The sequence below is a fragment of the Plectropomus leopardus genome, chromosome 6 (assembly GCF_008729295.1).
Source record: "Plectropomus leopardus isolate mb chromosome 6, YSFRI_Pleo_2.0, whole genome shotgun sequence".
In the NCBI taxonomy this organism is placed as follows: domain Eukaryota; kingdom Metazoa; phylum Chordata; class Actinopteri; order Perciformes; family Serranidae; genus Plectropomus; species Plectropomus leopardus.
This window is the reverse complement of record NC_056468.1, coordinates 7,009,338-7,034,063: the sequence shown is the minus strand read 5'-3', so window position 1 is coordinate 7,034,063 and position 24,726 is coordinate 7,009,338. Positions and strand designations below refer to the sequence as shown.

The 24,726-nt window shown below is 41.7% G+C and overlaps 1 protein-coding gene across 1 annotated transcript; it reads left to right on the top strand.

Moving 5' to 3' along the window:
• Positions 1-264: 264 nt before the first annotated feature.
• Positions 265-20,797, top strand: mxd1 (MAX dimerization protein 1). Its single transcript, XM_042488244.1, has 6 exons — positions 265-1,192; positions 1,832-1,931; positions 10,143-10,172; positions 15,671-15,785; positions 15,966-16,122; positions 17,238-20,797. The coding sequence occupies exons 1-6, from the start codon at positions 1,126-1,128 to the stop codon at positions 17,432-17,434; spliced, it is 666 nt and encodes a 221-aa protein (XP_042344178.1). The 5' UTR covers positions 265-1,125; the 3' UTR covers positions 17,435-20,797.
• Positions 20,798-24,726: the final 3,929 nt, after the last annotated feature.

Below are 24,726 nucleotides of genomic sequence, written 5' to 3'. Positions count from 1 at the left end.
ATAGTTAACAAGCTTTCAGGGAAGCAACCAATCACCGTACCTGAGTGTGTCACGCAGCAACTGGGTCCATTTTGGCTCAACAGAAAGCTTTAGCCAATGTGAATTATAACCAAAATGGCCGATTCAGGGCCTCAGTAGCAGCCCGCGTCGACCCCCGATGATTGACGGCGTGATCACCCAATAGGAACTTGATTTGCTTTGTCCAGTGTCCAATCCCATCGCAGCACACAGGAGCTTTGTGGTGAAGTACAGTAGTTAGCTGTCGTCCAGATCAACAAGCCACTATTTTGGAAGCAGTTTGATAAACACTCACTGATCCTCAGTTGATGTCAGTCGCTATCTGCGTTTCCAGCGAGACGTTTTCACGCGTGATCAGCGATAAACCAGCACAAACTAGCCAGCCACATAGCCCCGAACCGATAAGGTTGGATGACATCGACGGTTGAACTTTAAGATAACTAGCTCATTTTTTTTCTTATCCATTTAATACCAGGCACGTCTGTGACAACTGAACAAGCCAACGGGTTTGTTTTCTGATTGGCTACATTTTGCAAGATACAACCGAGCTAGCAGCAACTTTTCATCGTTAATTTAGCAACTTGTCACGAGCGCTAACGTTAGCCAAGTTGTTGTTTTTTTGCCAAACAGAACAGTACTCGGCTATTTTTAATGCCAAGCAACTCTTCGTTTTATTTTTGTCAACAAGCCGTTTTTTTTTCTCGAAGAACTACCTGGGAAAGCAACGATATTTAGCTAACAATTTGCTCAATAAAGAGGGCAAAGCAACCTTAGCTGTTGAAGAAGTGTTAGCGTCAAGCCTTAACCAGCCAGCTAACACCAAACCCTTTACCTGAACCATTTTCATAATTAAGGAAGAGGCTAATGTGGCGTTTTAACTAATTGGTGCTGCATTCGGGACCTTTAACTTTTAAATATCCCGTTTGAAACACTGCAGGAGGAACTCTGTAGCTTTGGCTCTCGCCTTTTTTTCCCCCAAAATAACAACTGACAGAAGAGCAAGCCACCTGAGTGTAGGACGGAGAGCAGTGTTAGGACCTGAGGCAGGTTGTGTGCAGCCACGGAATCCCTCATCGGATTGTTATATTATCAGTGTTATTGTTGAAAATGGCGGCGATCGGAATGGTGCAGATGTTGATCGAAGCAGCCGAGTACATTGAGCGCAGGGAACGAGGTAAAGTGTATTGTTTTCTACGGTCTATTTGTAAAAAATTACAATGACACCCCTCCCCCCGAATCGTGCTAATTTATGCACCTGACATTTAAAGGCTATTTTAAATCCTCTTGCTGCCCTTTATTATTATTTTTTTACACAACGTAAACAGGTCATGCATTAAATTCATTAACATCAGAATGTATCGCCTACACAAAATATGTGCTAATCAATATTAATATTCAGACATTTTTGGATGTGCTGCAAATGTGCAAAAAACACGTGCATCTGCCTTTCTGATTAAAAATGATTGCATATGTGGCAGATGCAGTCAGATGTGCAGGGAGACATTGTTTTCATGCAGGCCCCTCCTTTCCCTCTGTTGTGGTTTGCTAGTGGGGTTTATTCCAGTTCAAGATGACATCATTGTCCAGGCTGAAGGGGAGAAAATACTGTATAAAGATACTGCAGGAAATCCATCCATTGCATGCCGGCACTTCAGCGCAACACATTGCTACTGAATTCCAAAAAGGCTCCAGATCAAATGTGGCACATTTGTGCAGTCTTTCTATTCTCGGTTTGGCTGCTTTTCACAGTAGCTATATCTTGCATTGCCAGGTATCTGGACATGTGACCACTATGTTGTTTATTTGCTTGCAGAAGCTGAACACGGCTATGCCTCCATGCCTCCTTTCATCAGCAGCCGAGAGAGGGAGAGCTTGAAAAGGAAAAGCAAAAGCAAGAAAAACACAAGTAGCAGGTAAAGACATATCAAATCCTTGGGGCCAGGAAATACGCACTGTATCATTTGCAGCTCTTGCAACAAGGCTCCCATAATATCCACTCTTCGAGTGTGTCCCCACTGAGTGCAGCAGGATCATTCCATTATTTTCTGGATTGGTATTTGTTTTTTACCAATCACACTTGTAATTTGCTTGTGACAGAATCATATGTGAGCACATTCAATATAATTTTATCTGTTTTTTTTTGTTTGAGGGGCTGCATGTGTATGTGTGATCCTGTGGTGGGGTTAAAGCCACCTTTTGACTTCCCCTTGTCTTCTTTAAAGCGTGTGACTGACAGCAGCAAACATCAGTCTGGCTTAAAGCGAGTGGCCACTCGTGTAAGGCAAACTGGGTCAGTCAAGGTGACTGCAGAAGACATTTCAGTGAGGGCGCATGTCCTGACAGCTCCAGTCAATGGACACTACCACACACACGTATAGTTCCATGGATCAATCATATCCGGACAGATTTATGTTGCATCCACACCCCACGGATCAATTTGCGCTCCGTGATTGGATTGCAGTTTGGATTTTGTACAATTGAGAAATTTTGTTTGTGAGACCCGTTTGAACATAAAGCTTTTGAGCATATTGATTATTTTAGTGGCAAGGATGAAAAAGCTCTGTGATTAAAAGCAGCATGGGTGGAATATATCTATATGACCTATGCACAAATCACATGAGATGCCCTGAATGAAAACATCAGGAAAAAAAACAGCTAATTCGTGCAAGTGATGGTGAAAACAATGGTGTAATGGGGGGATATGCTTCTTCAGAAGACACAACGTTGGTATATTGCTGCAACCGTAGTGTCTTTTTATCAGAAAAGGGCAGCTGACTAAAACACTGTCCAGTGTATGGAAAGAGGCAATTCTTAGTGCGATCTCTGTTTTACACAGAGATCGCATTATAGAGCAGCTACAAAGTCACTTCTCCATAGCGCTTTTGCATTTTTACTCAGACCCCAAGTGATGGAAGTATCATGCCTATCCAGTGTATGATTATAGACAGAATGCCGGCATTGCGGAATCAAAAGAGGCATGACTGTTGTGACATGTGTCGGCCTCTAGTGTGAAATATAACATATGCGTCAGCAGCGTTTTACAAACAATTCAATGGCATAAAGTGACAATAGCAATCATTTACCTTCTCTGTTATATGGCGGCTGATCTCATCCTCTGCTCGGAGGATAAAAAAACTCCTGAATCTTATTGTTTTACCAATTTGCAGATATTTACGGCCATATGTTACAGTTAGCCACTTGCTACTTTTCAAATCTCTCGTGGTAGGATGCACAGCGGTCCTGTTTATACATTTATGCAGTTTATACCTGTTCCAGCGCTGTTACTACCTCCCATGCAACCTTAAAGGTGAGATAAAACTGTCCCCCCATTATGTGACTTTAGCTTTTATACAGAACGCTGTGTAGTCATAATGGCCCAAAATTCCCACCTTGAAGAGGCGCTGTAAAAAGGGCTACAGATATTACAACCAGGGGCTGCCAGGCCACATGATAGACATTATACCTGGTTATGTCACGAATGTTAGCATTTAGCTGAAGCTTTTATCCAAAGCGACTTGCAATAAGTGCTTTCAAAAATGCTCAAAAAGCTCAGGCAAGAACATCAACTGCAATCACTGCAATATGCTGATGTACTTCAAGTGCTACAGCTAGCAGCCTCCGTTGATGCAGAGCACATGAGGGTAAACATATGGACAGGTTCATATATAGGCCTCTTACCTTGTGTAACCCAATGTACTGTATATCTAGCTCTAATATCTCTAGGCATGCTTGTTAATTTATAAAACGGACTATCTGACAAGAATGCCCACTGCTGTTGTTTTTGATCCTTGACACAACTGCTTTCATCACTTTTAGTATGCACAAACTATAGCAACATTTCGAATGTTGTAAAGGAGAGACAGTCTGAAAGTTTTCCCCATTTGAACCACTATAGCACACCCTGTCCCTATCTATGACAACAGACCTTTAGATGCTGTTGATGATGCATTACATAAACTTGTCTGTATGCAGAATACCTTGACCTAAAATGTCCTCTGGATGACTTAGGGACATGTTCAGTATCCAGTGTACAGAGCACGTGATAGGACGCATGTAAATATGTTTATGTATAGGCTTGTCACCTCGCATAGCCCAATGTACTATATCAAGCTATATTATCCGCAGATCTTGAGTTACAAGACTGCGATACAAAATCATGTAATCCATACCTTCATAGAACTTATCAGTATTTTTATGTTAAAGGTACAGTTCACCCCATTATCAAAATGTACTGTATGTCCTGTTAACTGTAGTGCCATATATCAGTCTAGGTTGTTTTGGTGTGAGTTGCAGGATGTAGGAGACATAGAGATGTCTGTCTTCCCTATAATATTATGGAACTAGATGGCACTAAGCTTGTAGTGCTCAAAGTGCCAACAATTCATTTGAAAAACTCATCAGCAATGTCTCTTAACAGGAATCCTGACCAGGTTAGTAGAGATAATCCACAGACTTTGTTTTGATCACTTTCGTGTAGCAGTTATTTTATTCCTACTGAACTACCCTTACCAACCACACCACCACACAGAAGGAATAGTGCATCTACTGCTAGCTCACGTTTCACCATGAAGCGAGCTAACATAGCCTCTTGTCCATGAGTAGATGCACGCTTCCTTCATTTGCTGTCTGGTGGTGCTACATGAGCAAGCAGTAGATGCACTCCTCCTTCTGTGCAGTGATATAATTGATGTCACTGCACAGAAGGATGAGTGCATTTACAGCCAGCTGGGGGTGTGCAGAAAGTATCGGGATAGCTGAAGTTTTTCCTGGGGTCCTTTGGCAGTGTAATTCTGTGCTGTTGTATATTACTGTTTTAATAGCTTTTTAAATGTATGTAAGGTATTATGAAAATATTTGATGTATAGTGTGTGTGAGCATACATGTATAGTTGTACAGTTTTAACGTGATTCTATTTTATTTTTTTATTATGTAAATTTCATACATAGTTTTACTTATTTTATGGTGAATTCTGAATCTATTCAGATTTAACTGTGAGCACAAATGTAAATAAACTCACTCACTCACTCCTCCGTGAAACTGGTCACAACAAGGTCTGTGGATTATTTTGATTAACCGAGTCATGATTTCTAGAAAGAGGAATTGCAGTTGAATTTTTCAGAGGTTTTTTTTTTAAGCACTTTGAGCCTCACAAGCAGAGTGCCATCTAGTTCTATTATTAGATTATTAGATTATCAAAATGGATGCCAATTCATCTCCTGTCAACTGACTAATTGGCTAATCGTTTCAGCGCCAGTCGACTGCCAAAAATGTGATGCAAAGACTCAGAAGAATTACCAGCATTTACCCAATTAGTGCACTTGATCAACAGGAAGACGGTTTTCATTCGTTGTATGTACACATGTGTGTAGGTGTAAATAATACTCTCTCAAAGAAACTCTTGTTACTCTTGTGTTACTCAAATATTTGGTTTAGCCTGTCGGCCAGGGTTATGTCTGTTGGGCTTGAGCACGTTGACAGTGACGGTGAAAAATTTGTTCTTCCATTGCCACTAAGCACTAAAAGGAGCTGGATGTGGAGCACTGCAAGAACACAGCTGCCTCCTGCTCCGAACATGTCTTAACATGCTTAGGTAGCGCAATATTTTTAGACATGCTTAGTGCAGGAAGTGAGACTAGCTTTGTATGTCAAGTAGACTGTGAGCTGCTGCAGGTTTGTCCTCCAGCCCTGAAACCTTTTAGCTCACCAGCATTTACTTTTACCATTTCATTTGGTTGACAGCAAGGTTATATCAAGCTGCAGAAACTCCCTCGTCATTTACGACCATTTAATCTACTATTACTCATTACTATTTAAGAGCAGACTTGATATTAATAAGGGTTTCAGCTCAGCCTAGATGATTTGATATGGTCTGCTGTGATATTGGCTCCTGATCATTAACAGTCAGCCCGGCGCTGTGACTGAACGAATTCGCCTCTTGTGGGGGGGGAGGGTGGATTTCTGCCAGAGAAGAACGTATCATTAATTAATCAGTCATGATAAGTTATTTTGTTGCTGCTGAGACTTGGTAAAAAATGTAGGGCATGCAGCCATGGGCGTATGGTGAAGCCACTCAACCCAGTACGTCCAAGCCCCTCCACTTTGTGTTGTTGTCCATGGCATGGATGTGTGAGGCCGTGGGGGAGGGGAGTCACCGTGTTTCTATGCGTGCATGTGTGTCAGTAGTAGTGACTCCCCCCTCCCCCTCATCGCTCTCTCCCACTTGTGTTTTCGCTCGCTCCTCACCTCCTCCACCCCTCTGTGTCTTTCCTGCTCTGTTCTCACTCTTGGCAGGCAGTGGAGAGCACCAGCTCCTCCATTACAGAGATGGAAGAGTCCTCCCCCACCCTGCACACGCTAACACAAACACTGTGCAACTCCAGTGCCCTATGGAAATCATATAGTCATCTTGCCATCCTCATTGAGCAGGCAAATAAGAGTCTTTCCGTGCTCACCAACCGGCGTTGTTCAGGCTGAAGGGCGAGGCTAAAGAAGTGAAAATATGGATTAGTGTTAGATTCATGGAGAAGAGTCTTGTTGTAGACCAAGCTGAAGGACAGGTGCGCTCGTGAATCATCTTGCTACAATTCAGTGAAGATTTGAAGCATGTAATAATCTTAAAATATCTCCATCAAGGACCCTCAACAAATAATAGCCCATGGACCCCACACACTAAGACTTTGTTCAAGGATCTGTGTGGGAAGACTTAAGGTCTACACTGAATATGGAGTTTATAAGACTGAGACTTATTATTAGAAAGGTGATTTTTTTTTGACAATGGGCGTTTTTGGTCCACAGGAACCTTTTCCTAGTTATAAGAACCCCATTTTTTGTTTCATTTGCACCACAAGAACTCGTAAAGTTCACAGTTCTTAGAACCACATTTTTAAGGGAGTTTTTTAGCTCCTGTTTGAGAGTAGGTACTCTCCCAGCACAAGAGGAACAATGTGTGACGCAAGTGACAATGATGAGCACAGCCAATGCAGCACTGGCAATTGCAATTTCCATAAACCCTTTCTCTGTGTAAACAACAGTCAACAAAAGACATAAACAACAGCTCATAATGACAAAAAATGGAAGCAAACATGGACAAAGTGTCTAACGGTGAACTCCAGGCTTTAGTGAGTATACTGTATGTCACAGTGGAAATACTGAATGGATTTTGACTCATCAAAATGAAAGTGACGGTGTTATACCAACTACTGGCTAGCTTACGGTATGTCATCCGTGTTTCTGCTGGCAGTGTGAATACAAACAGATAGAAAGTTCTTGAATGTAGTTCTCATTTTAGGAAAGTTCCCCAGTGGGCAGTTCCTCATAGGGAGTCCCCAGAACTGTTTGGTCTGAAAACACCTAATGCCCTGACCAAGTCGACAGAAGCTGCGAAGAGTAGTTTCACAACAATTTAAGAGTTATTACTTCTGTAAGTTGACTTACAAGCACTCAGAGAGTCTTTTTTGTACAACACTGGTCTTACTAGTGTATTTTTGGGCATCATTCCTGTCATTTATATTAACCCTTTAAAACTTGGGTCAACATCAACTCTCTTGTGCTGCCTTCAGATGCCCTTCACAGGGATTTACACCCTGATTTCTTTCAAAATCAAGGCAAAAGGCAATTAGCAACTAAGCATGAAATGTCACATATATTGCAAAAAAAAAAATCGTAAAAGGTGACAAGATTCCATCATGTAAACACCATAATCTGACTTTAAGTGGACCAGGTGATCCGCACGTGTTTCCAGTCCAGTCTAGCAACACCGGTGCAGAAGCTAAGTGATGTACTGCTGTGGACGGGGCCACAGCAAAACATATTCTAGCCACCTAAAAAAATCAATATCGGTTTAAGTGTGCACTATATTTTAATATTTTCTCCTCCTCACTGTCCACAACAGCTGATGGAAGCAGCTGTAGACCAGAAGCTCCGCTGCTCAGCGGAGTAAAATCATTGTATTTCTCTGTTTTTGATAGAACAGCTTCGTATCCCCGGCAGAAAGGGGTGTTTTATGTCTAGGTAAAGCCGTGTATTCCAAATATGGCATAGGCTACACTGAACTTGACTTCTTTAATTTTTTTTTTAGGTGGCTTAAAACCAATCAGTTACGGCCCAGTTTGCTCTGTGCCATTTGATTTTAATATTATTATATTATAATATTATTATATGTAATTGATGCAGAGTAATTGTGAATTGGGGTCAATAGGTTATTGGCCTGGGCGATTATTGGGGCCAATATTTGACTAACTATCTGTATCAGCGTTTCATTCCAATGATCGCTGACAAAATAATATAATAAAAAAGTGTGCATATTACACTTAACCAACAAGCCAAAAGCAGTAAGCAATACATATAAAGAGAGTGTAAACATAGGAGGAACTTTTACCATGTAAAACTTCAGGGAGCTATTTTTATTCCTTCATTTTTCATTAAAATGTTCACTAAACTGTTTGAAAAAAGTTGCTGTATATGATGTTGAAAGTTTCAGTTTTAATGAAACATTTGCTAAAGGAGTTTCAACAAAGTTTTGTGTTGGATTTTGTTAGATTCCAAATTCTACATTTTAACAGAAATATTGTCATTTTTATTGTAAATGCATATCGGTATTCTGTCTCATTAAGTACTTAAAATTGGTATCGACCCTGAAAAACCCCTATCAGTCCACACCTAATTATAAATAATCAGTTTTGATCATTGTGATTCGGTCTATATCTTGGACTACATCAATATAATAGGTCTATAGCAACTAGCTGAAAGGGGCCACATCTCCATCTGTCTTGGTGGAGTTGGACATACTTCCATCAATAAATTGATTTTCTCCCAGCGCTTGTATACAGGGACAAGGACAGAAGTCCAGTTAAACGGCCTAATTGAGCTATAACCATAGCTTGACTAAACTTTGCATGTAAATGTACTGAATGTAAACCCAGTGACTATTTGGTAGACTGATTCAGTGTAATGTGCCGATATAGAATTACAGCACTGGATCCATTATTCCACACACCCACAATAAAAAAACCTCATTATTACTCAGTATTACTTAATATTAGCTGTACCCCGTCATATCATGGGTGTGGGTAGAGGGTTTTGGGACTGGATCAGGAGGTGCTCCAGAGCCTGAAATCCAACCTCAATAAGTGGGATCATTTCCCTGCTAGCGCTGTTATGTCACCAGCGGCTGTCTGCCCTGCACTGGAATGCACACTGGCTGGAGGGGGCCAAGTGAGATAGAGAGCACCCAACGCTGAAACAAGATGATACCCCGCACCACACACACACACACATGCATGCATGACCCCAATGCTGTTTAGAGGTTAGTGGAAGACAGTAATTCTGAGTTTGAGTGAAAGTAGTCAAACATGGAGGTGAATGAAGATGTGTGTGAGTGATAGTCCTCGTAAGATCTCGGTCATGACGTGGTGACAGTGTCGAGTCTAGCAGAGCTCAAGGTGCAGAGGCTATTTTGGGAAGCGGGTTGGGAGGATTGAGAGGTCAGGTGGAGGTACAGTAGGTGAGAGTTCAGGAACGCTATGGCGATCTTTGCCTCCCCTGTCTCAAACCACCACTCATCCATCATTCCAAAAATTACACATAACCCCATTTCTGCATCCTCTCTGTCTGTCTGTCCCTGAGCGTGAATGCCGCTTCAACACTGCAATGCAGGAGTCATATTGGCCACTAGCACACCTCCATCTCTCCGTTTACCTTCAGCACCGTGTCCTCCTACACTCCCACCTCTCTCACTTCTACATGCTCGGTGGATAATCAGGCAAATATGGAGGGGCACAGTCCCTGGCTTCTGTTTCTAGTTACTGTTACTATGTTTACCCCTGGCCTCTTCATCACGAATCCGAGTGTGGCACCGAGTCCTTTAAAAAAAGCACAAGTATCCTCCGTAGAACAAGCCTCGGGCATCAGAATATCCAGCCCGTTCTTCTATTTTTCCGAGAATCTCATTTTGTCAGCCGTTCTGACTGCTCATAAACTCCCACACAGCCTTTTCTCGCTCTCTCTCAGTCCCCTGCAGTAAGGCCTTGGACTGCATTGATGGCTCACAGAGAGGAAACCTTACTCTGTTCAAGCAGTGGCCCTGTTATTATGTGTGGTTTCTGATATGTGTCTTATCTCCACAGGTCTACGCATAATGAAATGGAAAAGAACAGGTATGTAAAAATGTGTGTGTGTTTGCGCATGGTTGTGAATTGTTGTTGTTCCTCTGTCACCATGGAAAGTGTGTAACTGATGGGCTGTAGATGGAAAGAACTTTTGCATGTTAGACAAAGAATCACTGTTGAGTGTGGAGGATGATTTTACCCCAAATTAAAACTGAAAGAGAAAATGATAGATGCATTTTTATTTTTGTACTCAGAATAAACAGGCCGTAATGAAGTGTTAAAAAGTTATAGGGAAACCATAAAAAAAAGAAAATCTTGCATTGAACTGACAACTGTTTGTAAACTTGCAGTTTGAAAGTGAAAAACAGGAAAGTTTAAATGAAAATGCTGAAATAAAATGCTAAAATTCTAAATCTTAAATTATAAGATGTTAAAAATACAAAAAAATAAAAATAAAGTTCATTTTTTCATTTTTCTGTTTTCAATTTGGGTTTTTGTTGGTATTTAGTTTTAAGGAATTGATTTGTAGGATTTTAAATTTGTTTTCCATTTTTAAATTGCCATTTCACTATATCAATAGGTAAATAATTTGCTTTTTCATAATTATCTGTGACCTGGCTATCCCACTAATGTATAAAAGAAAGGCATTTATTTGCCATTTTCTCTTAATTTCGTTTTCTCTTTTAAATTTAATTTTGGGTAAAAGTATCCTCAATAACTAAGTGATGTTGCCCTATAAAATGAGACAGTTGTAGAGTGCTAAATGACAGATTTGACATTAGCTGGGGATAAACAACACATTTACTGTGTTTGAACTTTTGAAATTGTACATGCATTCACACTTTGAAACCGCATCAAATCAAATCACGAAACAGATCTTAATCTTATATAAAACCTTTGGTTTTAACCCCTGCTGTAACTGGTGAGACAAATTAGATCTGTCCCAAGAAAACTTTATAAAGCTGGTTTTTGCATGCTGCTCTGCTTTGGACTGTGTGAATCCATCAGTCCAATATTACTTTTCCTACTTACTTAATTTGATTGTGTAAATCAGGAATGTAATAAAAAAGACAGTAACGAGTGACATATCTTGACAGTTATTAGGTGAATTGCCATGAAATTTAGTGCACACATTCATGGTCATCAGAGGATGACTTTCTATCACTTTGACGATCCTTTGACTTTCTGTTTAGCACCATCATCATTTTAATTTTCCCCAATACTTGAAGGACTTCACATAATCCTCAGCTGTAGTTTGTGTCTATTGCTAATTAGCAAACATTAGCATGCTAACACTAAACTAAGGTGCTGAACATTGTAAACATTATACCTGCTTAACGTCAGCATGTTAGCATTGACATTAAGAGCACCTTACCGTGCTGATGTTAGCGTTTAGCTCAAAGCACCACAGTGCCAAATTACAGCCTCTCAGGGCTGCTAACATGGCTGCAGACTCCTGCTACGAAACAACACATTGATACTTTAGCTATAATACTTTTGGCAAAAAAATGTCCCACTTGTAATAGCAAGCTGCGAGGTTGTAATGAGTCCAAAAAAAAAAAAAATCAAATTGCTGTTATTTTCCAGCAGTTTCTCAGGCAGACATTTTAGGCCAGAAAACAAGTCTTTTATTTTATTTTCTTCTTTTTTTTCGGTCCCTGTTACTTTGGCGCTTCCATCCTGCCTGTGCTAGTTGATCCAAACCAGCAGCTCAGTGGACAGCCTGAATAATATATGGCACTGTGGCCTGTGCCTGGGATTTAGCCCTCTGCATGTGTGTGTGCCTGAGCATTTGTGTGTGTGTGTGGACACCTCATGCCCGGCAGTAAGTCAAAATTACGACCGCAGCCCGTCGTATTACACTTGAGAACATTCATAGCCTTTAGCCAGTTTCTCCCACCAGTAGCTTGATGATAGAAAGCCATCATAGGCAGATAGTAAATTACGCATGTCGACCCTCTGCTAGCAAAGCCAGCAGAGTGCAACGAGACCCATCCCCCCCTCAAGCAATATTGGCTCAGTGAAATCTCCATACACACATTCAAAGTCCTATTTTGCACAGCTCTCCTCCCCTCTTGTCAATGCATAAGGAACGAAGAGCGTGCATGTGGGTGTGTGTTTACATCCACGTAACATGACTCCAGACACCACCACGCCTTTTTTTTTACATGCGAGTTCCTCCCAGATGGCCACAGGCAGTTACTGCTGGGGGTCAGAGGGCGAGTGAAGACAGTGGGGTGATATACTGCCAGTCAGGCAACGTGCATCACACTTACCTAGTTGTAGTTTGACAGAAGTGCAGTTTTTGCAATGTTTCTGCAAGAGAAATCGTTTTCAAATGACTCGGCCACAGCTGTTTTCATTGTAAGAAACTTGACTCGCACCTGATTTCAGATCACATTGGGACACCACTTGGACCGGCTGCGTGCATTTCAAAAGGACACAAAACTAGGACAGAGAAATACAGGCTTTTGCCTCAGGCTGATAGCACACAAACCTATAGCTCCACATACACGCTCACCTATTGACACACTGCACTAAAGCCACACTGAACCAGAATAACCTGTTGCTGAAATACTGCTGTTTTACAGCCTCACCTGCAGTGTTTTCCTCTCACTCAGACACCATGTGACCTGTGGTGCTTCATGCTGATTGTCAGCGTTGTTTAACAAATATTAGCCAGCCCTGCTGATTATGTCAGAACAACACAGCCCAGGGCATTTTGCATTCCAAGTTATGTAATGACAATCTGCATGCCCTTTGGACTGAGTCAGCTGAGAAACAGGCACTCGGTTTCAGCACCCGAACACTGCTTTGTATGTGCGTGTGGGCTTCACTTGCAGTGCGAGTGCGTTTTTAAAAAGGGCACGGGGTGAGAATGTACTTGTGTGCGTCCTCTCCCCACAGTCAAATCAGTCTCGTCCTCTTTCCATGTGTCCAGTGTTGAATAAACTCTTTCCGGCAGTGACGCTCACATCAGGATTACCTGCAGCAGACAATAAATGAATAGCTCATCCAGCAGGGCCCTCAGCTGCCAAAAAAACATTTTTACACTCGCTCTCAGGAGGAGTCTGACGTACACACGCCCACTCGCTCCAGCACACACAGGCATACAGACACGTACACACTCCGCCGAGGCTGGAGCTGGAGGTGTGTGTTGTGTAACAGTGGGGTCAAGTGGTCGCAAACACCCACCAGACCATAGCAACTGCCAAGGCTGAGTGGCTACAGGAGGAAGTGGAGTGTGGATGAGAAATGTAAATGTGAACTGTGTTATAGGACAGGTGACATTCATAGTGAGTTCACGTCTGAACATATGTCGTAGATGTTGTTTGGATTTCAGCACATTTCTGTTTTCTTCTTGTCAGTGAAGGATTTAAATGCTGTTTCTCAAATATCCTATGTAGCAATGTCACAATGCTGAAGATACACACGCTAGTCTCATTACTTCATATACAACTTTGCATGTTCACACCTTTACTCACGAACACATATTTGAATGTGAAACTGCCATTTGCATCAGAAAGCAGAGGGGCCAAAGCGCTTGCATAGTGGCTATTAGAGGGAAAATACAAATAACTCATTGACATTAAAAAAATGTTTTTCTTTGTTCTATTTAACGCAAAGTTGCATTAATAATCTCTTATAATAGGCAGGGGACTTGAATACTACTTTGATGCAGTCCAAATTGTGTTTGTTGCATTAAAGGTTCTGTGCGAGAGCATTTAAGTAGCAAAGATGTAGTGGAGTTATGGCGTCTCTGTGGTTCGTTGTCTTAATCAAAAAAGCTTTTCTGTGGTTTGTTGTCATAAACAACAAAGCTTCTCTGTGGTTTGTTGATTATGATTTGTTGTTGAAAATTGCATTTTAGTGTATGTTTTAATCCCTCTGGATAGCACATCATTGTCGCTTTGCACTGCATTTATATGGCGGTTACTGCTAATATTGGGACAGCGGCAGTGCTGAAGCATAGCACCCACCTTCCGTTTCCCCTTTTTGTTGACACAGTTGGCGCTGTCAAAACAGTTGCTATTGCTAGCCCCGTTTATGGAGTTAGCACTGTCAGCTGCTGGTTCAACCACCTTTGTGTTAAGAACTATGTGCAGACAATTCATGCACTCTGAAAATTGCATAGAACCCCTTTAACTATTGAAACAAAATAATGTCAAATATCCAAACATTGCATTAAACGCCAACTCAGACAGTTATACTTTAATCAGAATGTTTTTGATTAAAATTATAATTCTCTCAGTTTTCTTAGGCTCTTCTTAGGCTACTCGTGGAGTCTACAGCCATGCTCGCAGATCTGTAAGGTTATATCAGAATGGTGCTTTGAGCTAAATGCTAACGTCAACATTCTAACCTGCTCACAATGACTCTATTTGTCATGTTAGCTAAGTTTTTAGCGTGAGCACGCTCACACTTACTAATTAGTAACAAACTCAAAGTACAGAGACCATGAACTTAAAGATTCATAGCAATCCATCCAATAGTAGCTAAGATATTTCCGTCTAGGCCATCTCTCCAGCAGCCACGCCATTTAGCGTGGTGGAATTTCTTTAACACAAATTCTCAATGCTATATTGTAGGCAACTGGACTCGCCTTAGTTTCTTGAAAATGTTTTGCCTCACATGCAAAAGGCTTTTTCAGTTCCTCAGGTCCAGAACTGGAGAAGCCTCTCAGATGACAGGTGAAACCCTTTCAAGAAACTCACGCAAGTCCAGTTACCCTACAATATAGCACGGAGAATTACCGTGACCTAAATGACTGAGACTCTTCACTAACACGCTCACAGAGAAAGTTTCTTTCTGAGTTTTTAATAACACACTTACAAACAAGCGCTATCAACTTTCAAAAGAGTTTCAGGCAGAGAGCGCAACTTCTCCTTCTCCTTGCAGCTTCTTATACATCTCAATAGTTGGGTCACTGTGACATGAGTGACAATGACTTTGTCAACCTACGCAGGCAGTCTGCAGCTGTGTCTTTGTTCCCGTTACATGCTTGATGCACAATGAGTAATGTTTTTCCTGATAAGCCACATGACAGCCTCCCTCACTCGTTCATAACTTACCGCATGCTTAATGAAACGATAGGTCTATATGCAAAGAAAATGATGTCACTCAAAGGTTAAGGCTGTGAGTGGCCAGAGTTATTTCTGGTTTTTTAGCACAACTTGCAGGACTTAAAAAACATGTTTCGATTCCTCAAAGTAAGCAATCAACAAAGGTATTCATTTGATATCTTATTGTTACCAGTTTAGAAAAATTAATATCATCATCCCTAGGTAAGGCTTGTGCGGGCTCGAATTTGCACAATGAGATGGCTCAGCTGCTGTCATGTGACCAAACCTCTATTGCTTTGGTTACCTGATGCAACTGAGCAAGCTCCCTCCAGCAATGAAGACCATGAAATGCAGTTAAAAGCTCCAGGGAAAAAAAAAATAAACAAGGCCAAGAATGAACTCGCATGTCTAACAAATCAAGTTTATTGTGTGCATCATCATGTTTGACCATTTCTCTCTCCTCCTCTCTTCTTCTGTCTCTAGACGGGCACATCTACGGCTGTGTTTAGAACGCTTGAAATCCCTCGTTCCCTTAGGACCAGATGCTAACCGGCACACCACCCTCAGCCTGCTGATGAAAGCCAAAGATCATATCAAGGTGCGTGTGTGTTTGGTACTCACCTGATCAGTGTGTAGACGGCAGTTTGTTGAGCGCTGTGATGGGTGTGTGATGTGTGTTTGAGTGACTGAAAAGCCACTGATGTACGCACTCGCAGAGCAACATTTCTGACGGCTTCTCCTCAAGTGTTGTGTGTTTTTTCCTCTTCCCGCCCTGCAGAGGTTGGAGGAGAGCGATAGGAGAGCTCAGCACACCGTGGAGCAGCTACAGCGGGAGCAGAGACACCTGAGGAGGCGTCTGGAGCAGCTGGGGGTGGAGAGGATCCGCATGGACAGCACCGGCTCCACTGTGTCCGACAAGTCCGACTCTGACCAAGGTACACACACGTATAACACTCACTGTGCTCCATAAAGTGAAGCAGGTGAATCCAGGTAAAAACAATAAACATTCCTGTAGATAATAGAGAGAGGACTATCATAACGTGATGTCTGAATGTGGTGAGAAGCTCAAAGAATCCCAGAGGCATCTATCCTCTGGTTACCAGCTGAAAAATCAATCTTTGGAGTTCTTATTGAAGCCAAAGTCTTTCTTTTAAGGTTCAATATAAGACATTCACGATGACGGCCGCATGTGCATGTTGGTGCATGTTGTGAATGTGGGTGTCTGTGTGTGTACCTCAGTGGCAATATGTTTTTGTACCATTAGTGGGTTGCTTAGCAACTTACTAGTTGGCTAATTAGGCTGTTAGCACCATTAGCTGCTAGCCGCTGGCTCAGCCACCTTCATAACCGTTTTCTCATATGAATTTGAGACAATGGGTCTTATGCGGCAACGTTCTCTTAAATTTCTCCTATATTTTTTTCTTAATTTTCTGAAAGGAGAAAACATAGTGCCGGGAAAACACTGCCTTACAATGACAATGATCACAATTACATATTTAAAATTATGTTACAGATTTATTAGATTTTTTAAAAACACTTTTTTCTGGTCTTATTTGCCATGCTTCTTTTCTATTTACTTTTTTTAAAACTAATTTTAAAGTAATTTTCTTGTACTTCTTACTCATTTTTGGGGTCGATTCTTCTTTTGTTGCTCATTGCCTTCTTTACATGACACGTGAAAGCAATCAAGCCAATTTGCTCAAGCTGCAAAGGGTTAAGGGTTGTCCCTTTTCACAGGGGAAGACTTCAGTCGCTTCCCTTTGTCCCTCCGTTCTGAAGGGCATGGTGGCCCTCGAAAACCAGAGTTAGGGGTAAAAATAAGAAATGGAATCCGGCCGTGCTGCAGATGCAGTGCATACAGAATGATGACCACACACACAGCAGCTGATGCGTTCTGTCTGCAGCTCGCCTGTATCGTCTCTCACCCTATCAGGAAAGATTAAAGTAGTAATATCAGTTTATGAGCAACCTTGAGAAAAACTTGAATAGATGAACACTAATGTTGAATGATCATTCAGACTTATCAAAATTTTCCTCTGTGCACCAACAGAGGACCTGGATGTGGATGTGGAGGGGACAGACTACCTGCTGGGTGACCTGGAGTGGAGCACCAGCAGTGTGAGCGACTCAGGGGACGAGCGAGGCAGCCTGCGCAGCAGCTGCAGCGACGAGGGCTACTCCAGCGCCAGCCTGCTGCGCCTGCAGGACACTCAGGAGATGACCAAGCAGCTGGGCTGCAGCCTATAGACAGTAACTGGTCACTTCCCCAACCCACCTCCTCCCCCTCAGCCAATCCCGTCCCAAGATTCTCTCACCACTCCCTGATCCCGCTCAGACCTCGACCCCTCCCCTCCCCTTCCCTCCCCTCCCTCCCTCCCTACCAGGACTGACCAAGTCTGAGGCCTCTCCTCCAGCCGAGCCTCTGCGGACTTCCTGTCCCCACGACGACTTCCATCCAGACTGCAGCACCTCTGAGACACCCGCTCACATCCAGCCCATCATCAGCGGTCAGTCTTTAGGGGTGTCACCCGCTCTGCTCTGCACCAATCAAACGAGTGGGATTTCAAAGACACTCCACCCCCTCCGTCTCTCTGTCCATCCATCCCAAACACAACTTTCAGCCAGAGAATGTTACCACACAATGTCCCACTGCCTCTTTTTCTATGCCTCAAGAGCCATGGGAAGCACTTATGAGATTCACCCTTCACACACACACACACACACACACACACACACACACACACAGACACACACACAGACACACACACACACACACACACACGCACACACACTGCTCCATCTCTCCTAGTTGTCCACTGAGACAAAGTCCTCCCAAAGGTCTGACACTGACATGACGCGGGGCTTTTTTTCTGCCCTGCTCACCAGTCAGCCATCTGTGCATGGTATTTTTTGCACTTGCAATTGCTTTTGTAAACAAAACTGTTTCATCTTTTTTCAAACGCTGTCTCTTAAAAACTTAAATCCCCCCCCCACCACCACCACAGCTGTTTCAGAAATGTTACAAGACAACGTAAGTGTTTGAAAAACATGCCAGTTGCGTGCAGAATTTGGGGGACGCTAAAGAGGACTGTGTGTGGTGTCAAACAGTCGGGCCGACAGCAATACGTCCCTCGGTATCAAGCATTGGCAGACTCGTTACTTACCCTGTAATTTTCTGTCCACACCTGCCATTCAGAGGAATAAGTATCTCAAAAAACGACAAAAAAAAATTGTGCAGCATGAGATTGTGAAGGGGCCGGGGGATATGGAAGGGTTTTTTGGGGTGGGTTTGATGTTTTTTCTGCCTCTCTCTGATGACTGTGGCGTTTTTACAGCATCCTTTTATCATAATGTGTGTATGTCACGTCTGAGCCTGGAGACGACAGGGGTCAATAGCAGGTTTGGGAACTTTGATCACCAGCCACCAGGCCGAATGCTGGTATATCTTGGCAGGTGCTGGTACGTTTTTGTACACTTGCTTCTTCACTGCCCCGTTCACCAGATTTTATTAACAGGAAGGGAAAAGCTGATCTACTGAGAGCAGTCGAGAGACTGGAGCACATTCCATTATGTAGAGAGGACAGGCAGGTACGATTGAGAGCATTATTTTTTTGCGAGTGGATGTTCCTGCCAATTATTTATGTCGGGAGAGTTCAGTTTGAGCCGAGTCGCCCTAAAAACAGAAGGAGTGGCTTTGACTTTTCAGTTGCTCAGAATGTTTCTCACATCTGAAAAGCTAAAATGATAAAACCACAGATTTTCTCTCCTTTGCCTTGCCTCCATAGCTATTTATTGTTTCTGAAAACACCTTTTAATGTAAATAGTTTACAGAAAGATCTCTATGTCTATCAACAAATGTATTTATTAGATATACTAAATATATAGATGAATATATAGAAATATATTTAATTAGTCATAGCCTATGTTCTTCTCGTGGGGTTTCTTGAGAGTTTGCTACGTGTAGTTTGTTTGCACAGCCTAGTCAATCCATAGAGTATTTAGAAATGTCTCTTGTGCCTCGAGGCTTTTTGTGTCTGTTCAGAATTCGGCACGGTGCTCCTAGGAAAATTGAATGTTTTCTTTGTGATTGATCGTAATGATTATAATTATTAGCAAAGCCATCTTGCCCCTATAAGGGGGGAATAAAAGGACAAAAAAATCTGAATAATTGATAAAAACAATTAAAAAGTGAGAGGAGCTGGTGGTTGAAGGGCGGTGGTGATTCCTCTGGCGAAAGCTGTTTGAACAAAATGGCTACTCTGCCTCGTGAGACTTTTTTTGTTTGAAACCACCACGGGGAAGGGAGAGGATTGCAGCATTTTTTTTTTTTTTTGAATGTAGATTGTCCTCAACCCTGCAGCGTTAACTGCAAGGCGCCAAAGGAACCTCCCCGCTCCTGCATCCAAAAAACTTGTGAATCTCAGTCGAAGCATGAAGACGAACCAGAAAAAATCTAGATGATAAGATTGTTTAGTGTTTTGAGTGTGGAATGCTGCTTCTTTTTTTTGTCCAATTGAAACCTTTTCAAACGGAGAGGAACTGTGTAGAAAGAAGGGGGACTAAAGGGGAACTAGGTGTGAGTGTGTTCACTGAAATGCCATCTGTCGGTGTGTGTATGCAGTATGTGAGTGCGCGCACGTGTGTTTATTTCGTCACTGTCTTCAGAGAGATTTTTTGGGGGTGGTAGAGGGTGGGTGGTTTAAAAAAAATAATAATTGTAAGGCTGTTTCTGTTTTGTTCATTTGTTTACGAGTAAAATGCAAAAAAAACAAAAAAAAAAGAAAAGTCCACTCGACGAAGACTTCATGTATAAACCTAAGCATTAATGTCTGTCCACGGGAGACTTTTAAACTTTTTTTTTTCCATCCATGGCCTGTTTGTCCGTCTTCCGCCAGTCTACGTGTGTGTGTTTCCTGCCTGTGTGAGCGTGACTCCCTCCTCCACATGCTGCGTTGGCATCCATGGTGCAGGCGAGGCAGGTGCGTGCGGTGGGGCAGCGCGTGCATCAGCGATCGCTCCTCACCTCCGACCCTCCCTCCCCTTTCAAAACAACCCTGGTGCTCTCAGCATCTGCCTTAAGAAGCAGGTGTGGAATCTCTCAAAGAACAAGACTACAGTCAGACCAGTTGTTTAAGCTATAGGTTTCAGCGTCAGGGGAAACTTCATGTGTATATTTAATTTGTTTTTTCGCACATTTTGTCCCTGCATACAAAGCGGCTGATAATGCCTTAAAACAGACCTAACAGAAGTATATGAGTGTATATGATATATCGACATGTACCGCAAGGGCCATTCCTTTTCATTGTGACGGTCTCAGGCGTGGTGCTTTCATGCATTACACACACACACACACACCAACACACCACGTCATAGCTCCATGAACATCGTCGTCGCCTGCCGACCTTTCCCCTCAGAAAGGTCAAATGTCGAAAAACTTAAAGGAGGGCGTTTTGTGCACTTACTTTTTAAGAATTGGGTAATTTGGACATTGTCTTCTAAATAAATCAAATGTTGGGGGACAAAAACCCCTTTGGAAATGTGGAGCAGCAATTTATATTTGCCATTGATATTAAAGGAAATAAACATTTGAAACCCTTGTTTACCTACCTATCACCTCGTCATTGTCTTTATTCACGCTTCATGAAAAGCCTGCATGGCAATTAAAACAGCAAATGAAGGCGACCCAACCCACCGGTTTCTCACACAATGAATGAGCCACATGTAGAGGTTGAGTAGACTGTAATAAGGAGTTTTTTTGCACAGCAGATGAAAGAAAGCCTCTACGGGGGCTTGATCCTTGCCAGCCACCCAGTGTGTTTCCAAGTAATCTTCTGGCCAAATCCCAGGTTTGTATTATCACAGCCATCTGACTGCTGCTCAATAACCAACACACACACGTATAGCCAGAGATGGAGGAGAACGATGGGGGGATGAGCGTCTTGAAAAGCATCCTGCATCCCTTCTGGAGCTGTCGGGCTGCTGCGGGGGAGGGGAGCTGTTGGAAAAGGCTTTTTTTCTCCATCATGGGAAGCCCTGTAGCGCCAATAGCATTTCAGCATAGTGTAGGTCTTCCTTTAGCTTTAAAAGGAGAGACTGACATTGGGAGTCGATTTTATTGTGAAGTAAACAAATATGTCATTATTGGTCTTTAATTCAGAAATCTTAAAAACCTGCCTGGGTGATAATGATGATAATGATAAATTGAATCATTTTTTAATCTCATTTGTATCATAGCATTGATCACAACTCTGGTTTGTGGCATTGGTTCCAACCTAAGGGTCTGGGTCCACAAAAGGGTCAGACAATAAATGTAAGAGCTTGTTATCCAAAAGTATTTGTTTTCCTTGTGAATTACTGGATACTTTCAGCTCTTTTGGATTAGGTTGTGCCAGCTATTTGAAGCTAAAGCCTTCCTCAGTTCGTCATAACAACAATATTTTTAAACGAAAATCTGTTGCATAATTACTTAAAAACTTAAGCATGTTTTAGATATTATAGTAAGCAACAAACAGCACATAGATTAATTTGCAGGCAAACATATGTAGCATTGTCCAATAAAAGGCACCCAACTATGTAAACAGGAAGTCAGTAGCATCAGTGGTTTAGCATAACTTCCAAATTTTGAAGTTTTGGGGAGGAAACAATAATTAACCCAACTAAAATACTTTCCATGTGTATGGGGGATTGTGTTATTTATATAGGCATACATGGTGAATTATTGTTTAGGGGTTTTGTGTTAATATAAAAAAGAAGTAGGAATTATCAACACATGCTAACCTAGCAAACATTCAGGTCACAGTCTGACATTAAAGGTAAATAAATCTAATTTTAGCTATTTTTTGTAATTTTTGTTAAATGTAATATCTCTACAATATCAAACAGCATTATAGTCAAGTGTCATGTTAGATGTAAACCATGCTCCGTTTATTTTTGTCTTTACACAGTTCATAAATTAGCAAGCTAACATGAGATTAGTCAGTCAAGTCACTTAGTTTCTCTGTGTAATAATCAGAATCAGGATCAAATGTATTGTAAGTAGTTATTCTTTTTTTTTTTGGTGCATACTTTTAACATACAAGAAACATATAAAGAGGAATAAGAAATGAGGCTAACTAGCCTACTGCAACACTAAAAAACATACATATACAAGTACAATAAAAAAATTGACAGAGATACTTGTAAAAAAGTACTATAACATGACAAATATGTACACTATAGCTGTTTCGGAGACAGAGCGCTGTGCAAATATATTAATTAGGGTATGTGGAAAAGCCACAGTGTAGAGCAAATATGTGCAATGTGCAGAGTTAATATTACAAGATCCGTGGTAATGTAACGCATATAGACAGGGTATACACTCAATTTTCTGTTAAGATGTTCTATATCAATGTATGACTAGACCTCTTAGCAGTTGAAAGGTATCAAAAAATATCATATAATAGGTAATAACCATGTGTTATTTTGAAAGCAAAGCTGTGTGTTCCAGCTGTATTCTCATGGACAGTAGCGTGTCGAGGTCATGAGGATGAGTCCGCTTCAGTATGCGGTAGTGGAGGTACAGCAGGGTCAGGGCTGTCGCAGAATGGTTTTGAGAGAGACTTAGCACAATGGAGCGGACAGGACGCTCAGTGCCTGACGATAGTAGTGAGCACACTATGGACACGCTGAGATGATTGCCGTTGTGGTGACTTGATGTCTCTTCCCTTCAAGGCCACCGTGACTCATTTTAGAAAGGAGTTAACCTTTCGAAAGCTGGATTGACATCATTTTTTTGTGCTACATTCAAAAGCCTATCACAAGCTTTTGGACCCTTTTAAGACTGAGCAAACTGGTTTGATATTTTTTTAAAACATGGGGAAAAAGGAAGTGACCATCTTGAGAAATATCCCAAAAGCTGCAAAAATAGTAAAAGCTGACAAGAGAATTACCTAAAAATTATCTTAAAAAGGCAGATTATTGGAAAAATATCCAAAAACTGTTTTTTTTGTTTTTGTTTATGGTTCTATCATCTATCTATCTATCTGTCTATCTATCTATCTATCTATCTACCTGTCTGTCTGTCTCAGTGTTGGACAGATAATGCCTCCATCCTACCATAAAGCGCCTAAAGGCGTCCACCAAAAGACACACCTTACGTTTAATCTGCACATGAAACACAAGACAGACTCCGCAATGCAGTTTAGCCCGAGCCAAGCACAACACGCTCCAGCTGAGTGTATTGACATAACCTACCTGCTGCTGTGTGTGTGTATAGAAATGTTATTGACAGAGCTGTGTAAGTAAGTGTGGTTGTTTGTGTCAGGGTCACAGGCCTGGAGTGACCCACCTCTCCACGCCCTCGCTTGTCAGATTAGTCAAATCCAGCACTTTATCCGGGACCTGCACACCCAGCTTACTTTGACCTTCGCCTCCCAGGACTGCCCTGACCAATCACACACACACACACACACACACACACACACACACACACACACACACATATGCAGACGTGCATTTAGACACCTAATGCATGGAACACACCCGCATGACACACACTAAAGCTAAAGCATCCCAATCAAAGAGCAAATGACATGTGCCATGGAAACACATAACAACACAAAGCCCCTGGGAACAATTGAGTAAGTGCAGAGTGATTCAATCACTTATAAGTCACCAATGAATGCAGAGCCCATAATGACAGCCTCCACCCACTGACTCTCCACACACTCATGGCAGTTGCATGATAATGATTAAGCAGTTAGAAGTTTTTCAGTATTGCTGTATGCTCTTGGATATTCAGTATGTATTTGCAGTAATACACTACGGTTCCTTTTTAAAATACTCACATTTTTATTTGACATATTAGCAGGAAAAGCAACAGTGGAAGTAATAATATTCATGATAGCTGCATTCCAAATAGGTAAACCACTACCAGTGTTTTGGCATGTTGCATGCCAGCTTCTTGATATGGTTGAGCCATTACAGTTTATCTCAGTTGTTTCAGGACAGTTCTCAAATGACAATGAATTGGATAAAAAAAAAAAAAAAGCATCACCATGTACCAGCCAGTATTTGTATGCTTTATAGGACTGTCCATGGGTTCTGTGATGGCCCCATGCCAATTGTCCATGTAGGTAGGTTTACGTGTGGGCCCCAGATAACCACCTGCTTGGTACCTATGTACCCCTAGCATTACCCATGTGGGGCCCATGCATGCATGAGGCCATTATAGACAGTCCTATGTAGGGCCCTTTTTTCAGCCCGTTACTACACTGTAAATTTGATAACTTGATATTACTTCTGAAAAAATCTAGGAAACTTATTTTCTTATAAAAGGTACGAAAACATTACTGTTAGTCTAGTCGTTAAATCAACTTAAAATTTAGTTGTATTTGAATGTTTTGAAGTTGTAGCAACTTAAAAGAGAAAAGTGAAATTAACTTAATCTTTCTTAGTTTAGCAACTTCAGTAAATCAAGTCTACTATACCTTAAATCTGTATTCTGCTGTTTGCAGACTAGTCAGTCATTTGTATCATGTCAACAAAACAGAACTCGCAGA

What these genes read in the sequence shown, in the direction of transcription:
- mxd1 (XM_042488244.1), top strand. Translation starts at nt 1,126, where the DNA reads ATGGCGGCGATCGGAATGGTGCAGATGTTGATCGAAGCAGCCGAGTAC. An exon ending in CATTGAGCGCAGGGAACGAG is followed by an intron (nt 1,193 to 1,831) that starts GTAAAGTGTATT and finishes ATTTGCTTGCAG; the next exon opens with AAGCTGAACACGGCTATGCC. An exon ending in AATGAAATGGAAAAGAACAG is followed by an intron (nt 10,173 to 15,670) that starts GTATGTAAAAAT and finishes TTCTGTCTCTAG; the next exon opens with ACGGGCACATCTACGGCTGT.